General features: G+C 31.2%; 1 protein-coding gene and 1 long non-coding RNA gene across 2 annotated transcripts; one reads left to right on the top strand and one right to left on the bottom strand.

Moving 5' to 3' along the window:
• Window positions 1-3,656: 3,656 nt before the first annotated feature.
• On the bottom strand, window positions 3,657-5,955 carry LOC121214599 (uncharacterized). Its single transcript, XR_005910169.1, has 3 exons — window positions 5,788-5,955; window positions 5,232-5,312; window positions 3,657-4,001 (listed from the first exon to the last, which is right to left on the bottom strand). It is a non-coding gene; the product is annotated as an uncharacterized lncRNA (long non-coding RNA).
• A 3,601-nt stretch (window positions 5,956-9,556) lies between these two features.
• On the top strand, window positions 9,557-12,373 carry LOC107910488 (G-type lectin S-receptor-like serine/threonine-protein kinase At1g34300). Its single transcript, XM_016838342.2, has one exon. It carries the CDS (start codon window positions 9,647-9,649, stop codon window positions 12,203-12,205), a length of 2,559 nt encoding a protein of 852 aa, XP_016693831.2. The 5' UTR covers window positions 9,557-9,646; the 3' UTR covers window positions 12,206-12,373.
• The last annotated feature ends 4,913 nt before the right edge of the window (window positions 12,374-17,286 follow it).

The raw sequence follows: 17,286 nt of genomic DNA, 5'->3' as shown, positions 1-17,286 counted from the left end.
TGATTCACCTAGATTCCGTCCTTCAACGACTAATATACACAAATAATGATTGGTATCAAGATTTGGCAAGATCATCAAGGATTTGGCAAGATCCAAAGAAATTGATTAATTGAATTGAAAGATTACACGGTAATTCGAGATTTAATCATTGAAAGAATGCACTTACTAATCTTTGGCAAAGATAACAGAAGCTTATTAATGACAATCTAAATATTGGTAGAAATCATCGAATGAGGGAATGATTTGGTAGAGGAAAGAAAATTAATTAACAACAATAAGATGAAAATATGGTATAAAGAAAAGGTAAAGAAAAGAAATAGAAAAGAAATAGAAAGATAGACAGCAAATTCTATTAGGATTTGAAAAGGGGTAATATGAAAATCTAATTAGGAAATGAAGAGAAAAATATTGTGCAATTATAATTCTATTGGAATTTTAAGGGAGGGTAAGATATGAATTCTAATTAGGAAAGAATTGATTAAATTCCTAGGGTTTGTAAACCCTAGGGTTGGCACATGTAATTTACCTAAATTAGAAACAATGGGACAATTAGGGTTAGAATTAGAGGTTTGCCGAAAAATTGAAAATGATGAGAGGGGAGAGATTTGAATCTTGGACCTCCAAGAAGGGATACTAACGTTTAACTATTGAGCCTGGGACCTTAGGATAGATTCTTTAACTCTTTACCATTGAGCTTCGCGCCTGATGCAAGGGAAGGGATTTGAACCTAGGTTTTAATGACAAATTCACTAACATTTAACCATTAGGCCAATAACTTCCTTGTTTAACAAATGCACAATGAGAACCTTATAAATCGAGACGTAACCACTCTCGGTGTCATAAAACCTAATTATACTAATCCCATTTTTGGGATGTGACAACATCATAATGATGTCACTATCCGAAAAAACCTTAAAATCTTTTCAAAAATAAAAATATTAAAATTTACAAAAAAATATTTAAAATTTTAAAAAAATTATTAAAAAATAGAAAATTTATAAAATTGTAATATATATAAACTACTAATTTTTTTTTAAAAAATGTATTAGAAATTTTAATATTTTTTAAAATTTTATAAATCACATTTACTAGAGCTTGAACATGAGATCATTTTCTCGAAAGGATACCACTTATAATAATTGTTTTATAAATCAATCTGAATTTATAATTGGTATATCTTAAGAACTATTGTATAGTGTTTGACTATTCTAAAGAACTTTAGTACAAAATAAAGAAGGTGCATGTGCATGATGATGGATGAATGATGTAACACCCCTAACCCCTAACCCATATCTGTCGTCGAAATAGGGTTACAGAGCATTATCGGAGTTTACGGATCAATCAGACAAAAATTTCAAATATTTCATTACATATCAATACTCATAATAAAACTAATCAATATCAAATATATTGTCCATTGAACGAGTCCTCAAGACCCGAAATACATATTAGAAACAAGTCGGGACTAAATCAAAAACTCAGAGAATTTTTCAGAATTGTTTAAAATTTTCAACACTACAGGGGTCACATGGCCGTGTGACCAGGCTGTGTGACTCACACCGTCAAGAGACACGCCCGTGCCTCAGGCCGTGTGGGCATTCAAAATAGGGACACACGGCCGTGTCTCAACCCGTGTCCATACCCGTGTAACTCTTTGACTTGGGTCACACGGCCAAGTCACACGCCCGTGTGCTAGGCCGTGTGAGCATACTGACTTGCATTCCTAAAAGATACAGGGGGCACACGGCCCTATCACCTAGCCGTGTGTCACACACGGTTGAGACACATGCCCGTGTCTCTACCTATGTAAATGAAAATAGGTCATTTTTTAAGCCATATTTTTCAGCCAAATTAATGCCAACCTAGCCTTAACAATTTACACATTAACAAGCCATGACAAGGCATTCAACACAAGCTAAAATCAAGTCTTAAACATATATTTTTATCACATACAACTAATATACCCATAGGTACCTCTAATGACAATTTAAAAATATGTCCACCAATATCCAAACTTACCTAATCTAATTTATCTAACTAAGTTACCAAAGTTCACTATAACTCAATTACATACATACATATATCACTTATACTAACATCACAATCTATATACCTTAATTTCATACCAATATGTAAGTTGTTATATAAACAAAATATTATTCATGATATTTACATAAGCTAAATTTTGACCAAAATTGAACAAAAGCCTATACATGCCATATAAACCATATTTAATGTTTTAAAAACTACCGAGATAAGCTGGATAGTTTGACTTGAGTGTTGACCCGATCGTCCAACTTTCCGAAAATCTACAAAGACATTAAACAACATATATAAGCTTAATGAAGCTTAGTAAGTTCGACTGGTTAAACAAAATCTTACCGAACCTACTATAACAAGTCAAATAAATAAAATCATTCATGTCAATTCCCTGTCATTCACTGTCAATTTCTTGTCATTCACAACTTCTATTGATAAATACATCCATATTCAATCCAATATAAAAATAAATAATATGTCTTTCAAATTCATTTAATAAATCACCTTACCAAAATTTTTCATTCAAAGAACGGCTTACAGATAAGAATACATCGTTAATAGAAGCTCATAAGAGCTGATCCTCCCGAATACGCCAACAGAAGCTCAAAAGTTGAACAGAAGCTCGTAAGAGCTAAACAGAAGCTCGTAAGAGCTGAATAGAAAGTAAAACATGAGAGTTTGCAACAAATTCTAAACCCCAGTTTACTTGGGAAAAATGTAACACCTCTAACCATTATCCGTCGTCGGATTAGGGTTACGATGCATTACTACATAAGATACAACTTTCAAACAATTTTGAATTTCATATAATCATAATTATATTTAAATAAACATGTCACAAAGCCATACAAGAAAATGTACATTAAAATCTTAAGTAAGAATTATGAATTATCACATCGATTCAATAAAAATTCCTGAGTAATTAAATTCCTTATGTTCAGCTGTTCACATCAATTTATATTCACACCTTGCCAGTTACCATGTACTCTATTCGACTAACCTATTTAAACTCATTTAAAAGACAAATATACATCATTATAAAAGAACAAAGCTTGCGCCTGAACTCCTAATGAGCCATTTCCAAATAACCATATTTCAATATCATCACCAGGCTAAGAAATACATGTTCGGTCATTATAATACATTACCTATAACATATTTATACTTTATTGACATTCATCAATTCGCATACTTATCAATTTAAATATGAACATCAAACCGAATCATATAATCACTTATATTTTCAAACCAAACATATTTTAAAAGCACCACATGAATTTACGATATTTCTAAGTACCTAATTATTACATAGCATAATTAAAATTCAACTAACATGTCAAAACTCATAATTAAATATCACATTAATAATTCATTCGATTGCAAACTCAATTCATGCTCCAATATAATCAATTTCCATATAAAAATTTTACTCATCAAATATCCATTCAAAATCACATAAACTCAACTTAAACAAAATGATCATGGATAACTCATTTTTTTATTCTCTTAAAAAAAACAAACCGAACCTGTATAACCAAGATACACCCAAACATATTATCAATACAACCCAAATCAAGTTATCCTACACTTCCAAAATTTAATAACATGCAACTCAATTAATTACCAATTCCATACATTCCACTCATATTATATATCATCTCATTCACCATATTATCAACAAAACATAGCTACCGTATTTTACATGTAAATAAGCCATAACCAAAATTATAAAGTTAAACACTTAATCAAGAACCCATAAGACAAAAACCAAAACAAATACTAATGATTAAAGACAAGCCATTTTTCGCATGGCTATATACATACAAGTTCCAAAATCAATTATTTTATCCAGACTATACATGCCATAAGCTCAAACTTTAACTTAGTAAAATACCAAAGAAAACAGTCGATAGTGTGATAGGCTTGCTGATGATCCCTGAGCTCGTACACGATTCCAAAATCTATAAAACCGAGGTAAACAAAAACACACATAATAAGCTATTAAAGCTTAGTAAGTCATAAGCAGAAATTCATATATATATTTTTATATTAATACTTATTCTATCATTAAGTTAAAATAAACCAAAGATCCTAATATTTTGTATCATATAACGCTTTAAATAAAATCACATTAAATTTTCATATAAACAAACCATATGGCCAAATACACATAAATATTTAGCAAAGCCAAATATTCAATAAATCATTATGCCAAAATATATTTATATTCAAATGGTTAACTCATACTCTATATTTCATTTGAAACTATTATAAATTTAAAAATAATCAACTTACCTTAACACTAATTAATCAAATGGCTAACACATACCTGAATAATTTAGCTTTCTTAACACCTTTATTTGCTTTTACTATTGCTCACATAAGATTTATAGAACATAGAGCCTTGTATAAAACACCGGCATAAAGCCTGCTAGGCACAAAGCCTGATACATTTCACCGGCACAAAGCCTGCTAGACATAAAGTCTGATATAATTCACCGGCACTAAGCCTGCTAGGCATAAAGCCTGATGTAATCCACCGACATCAAGTCTGCTAGGCATTAAGCCTGAAAATCTCAAATACAAGGATGATCTTATGTATAATTCTTTATGTTTACATAAGTTTTACTCACTAACCGTATCTTCGTAAGAATTGAATTATATTCAATTCTTCATAGCAAACAAACATTCGATCACATATGTATAATTTACAACATTAAAATTCAGCTCAAAGAATTTGTAGCCTATATTCGAACCACATATGTATGTGAAATTCATACATTAAATTCAGCTCAAGAACTTGAAATATATATATTCGAACCATATGTATGTAAAATTCATACATTAAATTCAGCTCAAAGAACTTATATCATACATTCAAACTTTATATATATAATTCATAACTTTAAATTCAATTCATGAAATTAAATCTTACATTCGAACTACATATCCATGTAAATTCTACTATTAGTTTCATATCATTGAACTTAAAGCATACTTTAATTAATATACATGTAATTTATACCGTTAATTTTAACCTCCCAAAATCAATTTCTATGTTCGGCTTTCACATAGAAAAATCATCAAGTTTTATTCAATTTATATACTATTAGTACCAGCTTACTAAATGTATGATAGATATATTTATATAAATTCCAATTTAATAACATTTAAATTGCTATTAGACTTACCTCGGTTATCGACGAACACAGTCGACTACTCGACTACTTTTGACTTCCCCCGATCCAATTCCGTTTTCTTCGTTTCTCGATCTAAACATATTAAAATTAACTCTTTTATTCAATAATTCATTTAGTTTAGTCCAAAAACACACAAATGGGTAAATTACCAATTTGCCCTTGACATTTCACACTTTTTGCAATTTAGTCTCTATTTAAAAAAATATATAAAATTAACAAACTTTCATTGTACCATAGCTTAGCCGAATATTCAATAAGCTCATGTAAGTCCATGCATGACATATATTTCACATTTTAGTCCCTCAATTTACACTTTTCTTAATTTAGTCCTTAATACACATTTTTTATTAAAAATTACTAATTAAAACATGAAAAATCTAACAACATATATTTATTTTCCATCATCCAATAACAAAAACAACAAACTCTCTTCAATGGCATATCACAAAATACACAACCAATTCAAAAATTCAAGCATGGGCTTTAAAGATAACTTAGCAACGATATCAAAAACGTAAAAATTATCAAAAACTAAAATCAAACTAACCTTGAATTGAAATCCCTAAGATGGCCGAATGTTAAAGCTTGAAGAACAAAGTTTCATTCTTTTGTTTTCGGTCATAAGAAGATGAAAAATAATGAATTATATTTTGATATAATTTAACATATATTAACATATTACTAGTTTACTTATTTAACCTTTGTTTATAAATTTTTATACCTCATAATACAAGGTCATTCTTGACCAATATCACCCACTTACTTAATAGTGGGCTAATAACCTATTAAGGACTCCATATTAAAAAGGCATTAGCAATTTAACACTTTACACATTAACTAGCCTTTTTATTTTTGTACGCGATCAAGTCCTTTTTCTTTAATTAAGCACTCAAACCATAATATTAATTCACGAAACTTCCACACATGCAAATTCACACAAAATATACACCAAATAAAATACTAAATTTTTTTTAGACTCGGATATGTGGTCCCGAAACCACTATTCCGATTAGAGTCAAAACTGGGTTGTTACAAAAAATGTCGTTGTCTCCTTCCAATACCATCATACACCAAAATACGAATGTACTCAAATCTCGTGTTCCATTCAAACCGAAATCCAATTTAATATTATAATTCCAACAATAGAATAAATAAATAATACCATTAATAAATTTCTAAAAAATATTAAATTTTAACCGTTAATACCCGCTTTATTTTCAAATTTACATAATTACCTCAACTTTTACAATTTTTGCAATTTAATCCCTTAATTAGTTAATCTATCAAGTTAACTAATTTTTTCAATCAATAATTTATCCATATATTCTAGGCCTTCATACAACCCCTAATAAATCCAAAATTCACTATCAAACTCTAATATTTTAACTTTTTCACAATTTAATCCTAAAATCAATATTTAACAAAAATCACTTTATAAAATCATCATACAATGAAATCAAAACTCTAAATCCATGTTATTAATCAAAAAAATCTAATATTTATCAATGGAAACTTCCAATAGTTTTAATAAAATAAAAAACAAAGGTATAGTTTAGTTGGACTTAATTGTAACAATCTCAAAAATATAAAAATTATAAAAAAAACTAGTAAGAATTGAACTCACATGAAGCAAAAGAATGAAAAACCAGCTTAAGCTCTTTACTATGGTTGTTTTTGGCTAAAATTTGGTGAAGAAATATCTAGAAAACCTTTAAATTCAATTTGTTTTATTTTTAATTTCATCAAAATTACAATTTTGCCATTGAATCATTTTATTTTATTATTTTTCCTTCATATGCCGCCTCACCTTTTAATTTTGGTTTATTTATTTCTTAAGTCCTCCCTCATTTATTCATCAAGCCATTTAATCACTTAAATATTATAATTAGCAAGTTTTGCATCTTTTTTAATTTAGTCCTTTTTAATTAATTAACTATCGAAACGTTAAAATTTTTCAACAAAACTTTAATACTACCTGAATGACACTCCGTTAATATTTATAAAAATATTTACGACTCGGTTTATAGAAACGAGGTCCTGATACCTCACTTTCTAAAACCAATTGATCTAATAAATCATTATAAAACACAAATTACCAATTCAAAACCTTTACGAACTTACTCGCCGAATTTGGTGGCCTCGAATCACTGTTTCCGACACCACTGAAAAATCGAGCTGTTACAAATGAAACTTGCTTCAGACATTGAATAAGGGGAGTTGAGCCAAATAAACATGTTACCAATAACACTAGTACAATACTAAAAATTTATGTATTTTAAAATATAAAAAATATAATTTAAAAAATATATTAAATTATTATTAAAATATTTTTTGGTATTATTAAATATATAATTTAAAAATGTATTAAATTATTATTAAAATATTTTTTGGTATATTTTTTGGGGTATTATGATATACAATTTTTATATCAAATTTTTTATATTTTAAATGTGATTTATTCTAAGATACAACAAATTTGACTATTTTTTAAAATTTTAATAGTTTTTTACAATTTATAATAATTTATAATAATTTTTTATATTTTATAATTTCTAATCATTTTTATTATTTTTTATATTTTTAATAATTTTTTTATCATATTTGAAAAGTTCTAACATATTTTAAAAATTTTAAACAAGTATATATATAATTTTGTTTATATAATTTTGTAATTTTATTTTATTTTTAAAGGTTTTTAGGTTCTTTTTTCAAATGATGACATCGTCATTATATCAGTGTATACCATGTGATAATTTATGATTAGCTGGATATCCTAATCGGTATATTTTTTAACGTTTAAAGGATTAAATTGAGAAATCTAATAATGCTTGAGACTAAATTGAAAACGTATAATAACCCTAGTAATTGAAGTGGGCCAAAAAAAACAAAAGAAGCAAAATGAAAAATAATTCAAAGATTAAAATTCGAATTAAACCTAAAATTTAAAATAATTTGAATTGTTTAAAAAAAAAATCCACATGACTTAACGTGACTATATATATATATATTGATAAATGACGAGCATACAAATTAATTAACGGACAAGGTTTTTTATACAAATTAATCGACTGGCAAGTTTTTTTAAAAAATAATTTATTGCTCAAATAATATAGAGCTATTTTTATTTATTCAAATGATAAGTTTGGAATAGTAAAAAAAATTGTGTTTTCAAATGCTAAAATTTGAAAACCCAAAAAAGTATCAAAAAGAATAAAAAGTAAAAAAAAAATTAAAAATAAAAAAATTATGAAAATAAAATTCTTTAAAATTTAAAAATAAATTCTAAAAAATAATAATTTGAATCGTACTAGATTAGTTGGACCAAAAATTGGTCGGTATCAAACCAAACTAAAAAATCGATTGAATTGGTAGTTGAACTAATTTCAAATTAGTTTAATCAATCGGTTCACAAAATGATTGGCCTAACTGGTTTAAAGTAAATAAATTATAAAAATCGATTCAACTGTCAATTCATATAGTTTTTTAGCTTGGGTCAATCAGTATGTACCAAATCATGGGTCAATCGATTTTTAAAATTTTTAAACTTTTTTACCGTTAACATTTACAATATCTTTTTTGTAAATACTTTTTATCCCTAATTTTTTTAAAATTTTAAAGAGTTTTAATTTTTCATAATAATTTTTTATTTTAAAAAATTATAATTTTAAGTTTTCACATCTTTTTTGGGTTTCACAAACCTCAAAATTTTTTTACTATTTAAAATATATCATTGGGATAAATAAAAGTGAAGCTATGTTATTTGAGTAATACCTTTGATGCAGTTGTTTAAAAAGTAAATAAATATTTTTATATAATTACAATGTAATTTTGGTTTTACGTAACTTAAATGAAACCTAAAATAGTAAAATTAAAATATTACATGACTGACAAGTTAAATCTCAACCAAATTTTCCTTCTCTTCTTTTTAAAATGTTGTTTAGGTTACTCAGTCGCAGCTGTTGACCCTAAAAAGAGCAGTCTTGTATAGGTTATGAACTAAATTTTTAATAAGTAATACGTGGAAATAATAAGTTGATATAATATTACACATATAATAATATGTTAGCCTCATCAGCTTTTGGAAATAGAAAAACTGAAGTGAATGAATTTAACAAGTATCAAGATTGAAAAAGGCAAAATTAAAGTATAACAATTAAATCCATAACTTTTACTAAGTAGAGGGGCTAATGGAAGAATTTAACCTTGTATATAGCAGCCAAAATTTTGTTTAAGAAATCGGTTTTTTTTGACTTTTGGCCATCACTCATTTCTTTCTCAACAAATGCTATTTAATGTTTATCCAAAAGAAAAACACAAATGCTATTTGGTAAACCTTACAAACATTGGACTGACATAATGGCAGGAAAACAAAGCAAAGAAACCTCGGGAAAAGAAGGAAAAAGAAAATGTCAAAGTTTTCTCTAATTCTCCTCTACCTCAATTTCCTCTTCACCATTTCTTCTTCTTCCACTCTCATACCTTTAGGCTCAACTCTTCAAGCTTCAAATAGAAACCAATCATGGTCGTCACCTAATACCAGTTTCTCACTTTCTTTCATTCCTGTTACACCTTCCTCTTTTGTGGCTGCCATCACTTACAATGCTGGAGATGTTATTGTATGGTCAGCTAGTGATGGCAGCAATGGCACTGGTGATGGAGCTTCTCTTGTTGTCAACTCTGGTGGGACTTTAAATTTGCTTTCCAATGGAGCCCTCCGTTTAACTAATGGCTCCGGTGCCATTGTTTGGGACTCTGCTACTGCTAACAGAGGTGTTTCACATGCGTCTCTTGATGATTTGGGCAACTTTCAGCTCCTCAATAACGAAAGTGTTCAAATATGGTCCTCGTTCCAGAACCCGACTGATACCTTGGTTCCTTCACAGAATTTCACCGTTGGTATGATTTTACGCTCTGGGTCTTACTCCTTGACTCTTGATAGATCAGCTAATCTTACTTTGAACTGGAATGACACTATTGAATACTGGAGTTTAGGGTTCAACTCGTCTATCAATGGGAATTTGACATCACCTAGGTTTATGTTGCAGTCTAATGGGATTTTGGTAGGTTTAGATCCTTCGTTTGCTAGGGGGATGATTAACATGGCTTTTACTACTGACTATGGTGAAAGCAACGACGTGTTTAGGTTTTTAAGGATGGATAATGATGGGAATTTGAGAATTTACAGCAGTAGTACTGGGAACAATGGGAGTGGGAATATAACCCAGACATGGGCAGCTGTAACTGATCAGTGTCAGGTTTACGGATTCTGCGGCAACATGGGAATTTGTAGTTACAAGGATTCGAAACCGGTTTGTGGATGTCCATCTCAGAACTTTGAGCCTGTTAATGAACATGACGGCAGAAAAGGATGCAAAAGGAAAGTGGAGATTGAGGATTGTCCTGGAGATGTTACCATGTTGCAATTAGAACATACCATGTTCCTAACTTATCCTCCTGAGCTTTCCGATCAGTTGGTCACTCTTGCAATTGTAGCTTGTAGAACCAATTGTCTTGCTAGTAGTACTTGCACTGCTTCTACTTTAGTAGCTGATGGAAGTGGATTTTGTTACCTGAAAACGCCTGATCTCGTTAGCGGCTATCAGGGCGCGGTTCTTCCAAGTACCTCTTTCATAAAAGTTTGTGGACAAGCTATTCCAAATCCATCACCTTATCAGGAAGCGTCCGCTAAGGATAATGATTCCTTGCATACTATGGTCATTGTCTCTGTGGTTATGGCCAGCCTTTTGGCTTTGGTTGTAGTAGGGATAGGTTTTTGGTGCTTGCTTTACAGCAATCGCAATAAATCCGGGCGTATGTCAGTTCAATACGAACTTGTTGATTATGCATCTGGTGCACCAGTGAAGTTCTCATATAAGGAGCTGCAACAGTCTACAAAGGGGTTTTCAGAGAGGCTTGGAGAAGGTGGTTTTGGGGCTGTTTACAAAGGAACACTGGCTAATAGAATGGTGGTTGCAGTGAAGCAACTCGAGGGAATTGAACAAGGTGAGAGGCAATTCAGGATGGAAGTTGCAACTATTAGTAGTACACACCATTTGAATTTGGTGAGATTGGTGGGGTTTTGCTGTGAAGGGCGTCACAGGCTTCTAGTGTATGAATTCTTGAAAAATGGTTCACTTGACAAGTTCCTTTTTACGTCGAAAGACCAATCCGGAAAATCATTGAAATGGGAAAATCGATTCAACATTGCTCTTGGAACGGCTAGGGGAATCACCTACCTTCATGAGGAATGTCGAGACTGCATAATTCACTGCGATATAAAACCGGAAAACATTCTGTTGGATGAAGGTTACACTGCCAAAGTGTCGGATTTTGGCCTTGCAAGGCTTATGAATCCAAAGGATCATAGGCACTTGTCATTGGCAAGCATTAGAGGGACTAGAGGATACTTGGCACCAGAGTGGCTTGCAAATCATCCAATAACCTCAAAGTGTGATGTTTATAGCTATGGGATGGTTTTACTAGAAATAGTGAGTGGAAGAAGGAACTTTGAGGTCTCACCGGAAACAGACGGTAAAAAGTTCTCCCTCTGGGCTTATTCGGAGTTCGAAAAGGGTCACATTGAGGCCATTGTTGATAAAAGAATAAAAGATGTTGATAGTAAAGAAGTTGGAAGGGCAATTATGGTGAGCTTTTGGTGCATACAGGAACAACCATCCCGAAGGCCAATGATGGGAAAAGTGGTGCAGATGTTAGAAGGGGTCATCGATATTGACAGCCCACCAGCTCCAAAACCGGCTGTAGAAGGCTCCAGCAGGGGAACAACCATAACGGTAAACAGCAATGTGAGTGGTCTGTCAACATATGCAGCATCCACCCCTGCTCCCTCTTCATCATCTTCATTCATGAACATAGGACCTTCGCCTCCAACACCAGAGACGGAAATGGGGAAGGAATCTTCTTCCTTACTAGGCTTAAAGCGAAGTGAAACCGATCCCGACTCGTGATTTGCGCACAAAACAACAGCTCATCGATGTGCAGCTCCGTATTCTGGACTTGGTTCCTGAAGAGTTTTATTCTAGGCGTCGAAACATGGCACATCCCTTCGAATTTTCTTGTATTTTTTTTTTCTAAAAATGCCTCCTCTAAAATGGTACATCGTATCTTTAGCCCAATTTATTCCGCATCCATTTGACTGTTTTTTAAATTACTCAATCAGAATGGTTGGATTAATTTAAATAAAGAGATTAAATCAATTAAATCTGAAAACTAAATCGATTATACCAAATTTTTATAACTTTTAAAAAATATATTTATAAAAAGGTTGTCAGGCACCTTACTGAAACGAATTTAATAAAACATGTTTTCTATCATAAACAATTATACTTTTAGTTTAGTTGGTTGATTTTGTTTGATTCTAATGAAGGGATTGGGTTAAACCCTCCATTTTTTTGAAGTTTTATTTTATTCATATTATCTTTTTAGAAAATATTTGATATATTATCATTGAAGTTTTTAGACAAGTCAGATTTGAAGTTGACAAATGTCTTATACGAATATAGTAAAATATTTAAATAGAAGAGACGCATGATAATTTTTTAAGGCTGCTTGTGAAATAAAAAGGTACATTGTTAGTGTACTAAATGCTAACCCTTTATTTTTTAGTTTTTAATTATCCATGGTTTAAATTGAGTTTAAATTGAATTAAATTTTTATTTAATTTGTAGTTAACTTAATTTTTTTTATCTAAAATTAAACATTATATGTTTAAAAATAAAAATTATTTTATTTGTGGAAGCACAACATACTTGTAGATGATAGCTGTCAAAGAGTTGTGAATGCACAACAAGACGTCGCATGTGGAATCTGCTATGGCTTTGGGTACACAACAAAAATAAACTCAAATATACTGCCTATACTTCCTCCAATCATATCATCTCATCCCAAGCAATGCAATGTAGCAAATTTAATACAAATCACATATGGTAGCATTTACTGTACTAACACATGGCAAATCAGTAGCAAAATAATGCTTTTTATGTATTCAGATTAACATTATGATAAGGCATGCCATTCATATGATCGTAAGTATATAGATACAATAGTAACATATACTGTTCATAATTCATGCAAATATATATAAGCAAATAATTACCACATTAATTCGATCAATTAGGGAGTCTAACATATTTCATTTTATCAGGGACCTAATTGCATTAGTTAATTCATTGAAACTAATTTGAAACTTATTTAGGGACTAATTTGATCAAAACATAGAATTTTGGGTCAAAACTGTAGATTTTGAGTTATAGGGGACACACAATCGCATGGAGAGCCCTGGGCCGTGTGGATGGGGTACACAGCCGTGTGGTTAGGCTACGTAAGAGACTGTGGCCGTGTGGAATTTCAAAATTTCAACCTACAGGGGAGCCATGGCCGTGTGGTAGGTCGTGTGGAGGGTCTTAGGCTTTGTGAGAAGTGAAAAACCTAGGGTTTTAGGGAAACATGATCGTGTGAAGGGGCTGTGTGATTCACACAAGCAACCCACATGTCCGTGTGGCTGGTTGTATGGTCTAACGTAAGCTTGATTTTGTCTCAATTTTCTAGTAAAATAACACATACAAACGTCGCTCTTCGTGCTTGGATCTAGTCCGGGGTACCTAAATCAAGTCCTTCAAACATCAATAACCAAGAGTTAGCATTTGATTTCAAGATTCGACAGTGTTATTGATACATCCGGTAAGAATCTAGAAAGATTTGGAAATCGAGTTTCAAGATTAGCTTAGATCGATACTATTTTGATAATTACAAATTCTATTACTAGAAACGATTGGACTTACTGAACTTGGATGAGAGAAACGGGGTTAACAATTGCAAGATTTGCTACCATTGAAAGAATGATTCACGCTTGGGATTGATCTTTGATTCGAGAGAGTGCCAACAAATTTAGCAAGGAAAGAAATTATTTGCAAAAAGAAAATGATGAAAAAGAAAAGGGGAAGATATGGGGGAAACAATTCTTCTTTAGGTTGAAAAGGGAAACCAAAATTCTAATATAATTAGGAAGGAGATTAGAGAGTTGTTTTGGTAAATTACCCATATTGTCAAAAATGGGGAAAAAAAGGAATAGCGACGTGGATAGAATTTAGGAAACCAAGGAAAATGGAATAATGCTTAACCAGAAGGTTGTCCACACTTTATCGTTTTCTACTACATATACTATGTATATTGTAAGAGCCTATTTTTGCCCATGCCCATACCAACAAAACACCCAAAATCAATTAAATAGTCCATTACAATGGCCCAGTATGGCCCAAAACCCACTAAACCCTAGCCCAACAGACCCGTAACATAAATGCTTCAGCAAACCCTAGGGCGCCGCTCCTGCCTCCACATAGTCCCAGCACCGTAAGCCTCCTCGCGTGCCCACCACGCGTGTGCCTCTGGCCCTTTCCACGTCACTATATGAACGGCCTCTTTCGTACGATGGTTCCACCTGTAAAAACACGCAGCAAGAAAAGCAGGAAGAGAACAACAGTAGAGCAAAATAGGCTAGCAAAAAATAATAGAAATAAAAAAAAGAAAGAACAGAGCAAAAATATATCTTTATTTTGTAATTTTTTTATCTTTTTCGGCTATATAAAAAGCCATTTTTCAGAATCTCTGGAGGACACAGGCATATTGTATGAGAAAAATGAAATCAATACACAAGAAAGGTTTTCTTTTTCTCTTTTCTCGATTGGGTTCCTTTTTCTTTGGCTTTTCTTTTTTCTGTTTTGTTGTTAGCCCTATACATAAGCATATACATATAATAAAAGGGAAAGGAAGTACTTACCTCGGTGACCCCGTCGTCGTTGTCATCGGTTTCGTGGATATCAAAGAGGCTAGGCATGGTTTTAGCCTGAGAACGGCGCAAGAGGAGAGGGGAAAGACAGTTTTTTTCTCTGCTTTTCATTTAAGTGACTGAATAACCTTGTTTAGGGTTTTAAAATTGGTTCTTTTGGGGTGTTGAAACGGCATCGTTTGGGGCCTGAATTAGTGGCCACCGAAACGGCGTCGTATTTGCATACCCGCACGTCTAACCCTACCCGAACCAGCTAGATCCACGCGTTTTGGCCTCTGGTGGTATATTTTCGCGCTTAGTCCCTCGCCTTTAAAGCGCATCCAAATCAGTCTTTTTATTTTTTTAGATTTTGCCTGATATGTCACTGTTGTTTCATTTTAGTCCCTTCTGCCAATATGCGTTTTGAAGGGCGGGGAATATTTCCCATCTAGTCCCCCACGTTATTCACGCGCTTCATTTTGCCCCTAAACTCTGCTTTATTTTCGTTTTTTCTTTCTGACTTTGTTTTAAATTCAGTTTAATCCCTATTTACTCAATTAAATTGTTTAAGCTTTATTTATTAATTTATTTAGCTATTTGTTATCGTGTAATTTTTATAGAATTCTAAAAATTCAATACTTTTTTTCATGTATTTTTATATACTATTTAGTTTAAGTCATTTATTTTATATGTTATTTTAAAATTAGTTTATTTTAATTTAATTTATTTAAAATTTCCCGTGTATATATATATAACTTTTTAAACACTATTTCATCATACATCTTGTTTATTTTGATTTTTTTGTATATTTTATTATGTATACTATTATTTGTATTAAGATTATTATTTAATATATGATACTTATTTGGACTAATTCATATTCTTTAATATGTTACTTACTTTAATTTTCATCCTATGCAACATTTACTTTAAAATTTATTTGTGTTACCATTTCGTATGGTATTCATTTTGATTTTATTTTAATTTATTTTAAATTTTCATATTAATCATTTATTTCGAAATTATGTATAATTTATTATTTATACGTTGATGATTCCAAATTTCTTTTCTTTCATGCTATTCATTCTTTAATTTATGTTACGGTGCTTGGTATTTCTTTTAAAATCGACTATTAACTCATTTATCTTTTGCATGTCGACGTAAATATTTATATGTGATGTGAGATTATTGCCTTTATGTGTATGACATTGTTTATTGGTATTTATCGATTGTTTGTGTTCATTAACATATATTGTGGTTTATGAATTATCCTTTCGCGTTGTATATTATTATTCAATCGTTTTTTAAAAAAAAGATTGCGTCTAATGTTGTTCAAGTATCAAAATTGTTTTATTAAAAAAAGTTTTCCAAATAAAGAAAATACTCGACATTTGGAATCTTCGAAAATTGAGCCCTAACGTATTGGGTTCCAATTCTCTTCGTTGAATCTAAATAATCGAGAATATGCTTTAATCAAAATGCATAAATAGAGGCTCATTCTTGAGAATTTGACGCGTTGTGTCCTAACGCATTGGATATGACATGTTATTTTCTCGAGACGAGGATTTAAAAAAAAATAAAGGCAATGTTCGGTATTTGGGAATTTGGTGAAATCGAACCCTAACTTATTGGGTTTTGTTTTCTTTTATTTAACCCAAATAATCAGACATCCTTCTCAAAATGCATAGGTTTTAAAAGTCAAGAGATAAACTTAATTTTGAGGATTTAAAATGTTGCACTCTAACTTACTGAGTATGACGATTTATTTCTTTGAAATAAGTGAGTCTCATCGTCTAATTCATTTTATTCAAAATAAAAGGATCGTATTTTAAAATCTTATCAAAATTTCAACATTAAGACATTAAACAATCAAATCGGTACCAATTTTGGGCGTCACGAGGGTGCTAACCCTTCCTCGTGCGTAACCGACTCCCGAACCTGTTTTCTCAAAATTCGCAGACCTAGAATTATTTTCAAGGTGATCCGATCACACTTTCAATAAAGGTCGGTGGCGACTCCCCATTTCTATTTTCAAAATCGATACCCATTTTTCAAATTTCAAAAAAAAAATGGTTTTGACAGCTTGGCGACTCCACTGGGGACCCATTTAGAGAGTCAAGCCGTAAAATTGATTGTTTTTGTTTTATTGTCGAAAATTAAAATTTGATTTGAAAAATTAAGATCTTTTCTTTGCACTTTTTTGCATGATTATTGTAAATTAAGTTGTATATTTTGGCATCATTTTGCATAAGACTGTTTAGTCTT

This window comes from Gossypium hirsutum, chromosome D02 (assembly GCF_007990345.1).
Source record: "Gossypium hirsutum isolate 1008001.06 chromosome D02, Gossypium_hirsutum_v2.1, whole genome shotgun sequence".
Taxonomy (NCBI): Eukaryota; Viridiplantae; Streptophyta; class Magnoliopsida; order Malvales; family Malvaceae; genus Gossypium; species Gossypium hirsutum.
Note: the sequence above shows the minus strand (reverse complement) of the source record. Positions and strands in the feature narration are given on the sequence as shown.

Coding starts and splice junctions, on each gene's coding strand:
- LOC107910488 (XM_016838342.2), top strand. CDS start 9,647: ATGTCAAAGTTTTCTCTAATTCTCCTCTACCTCAATTTCCTCTTCACC.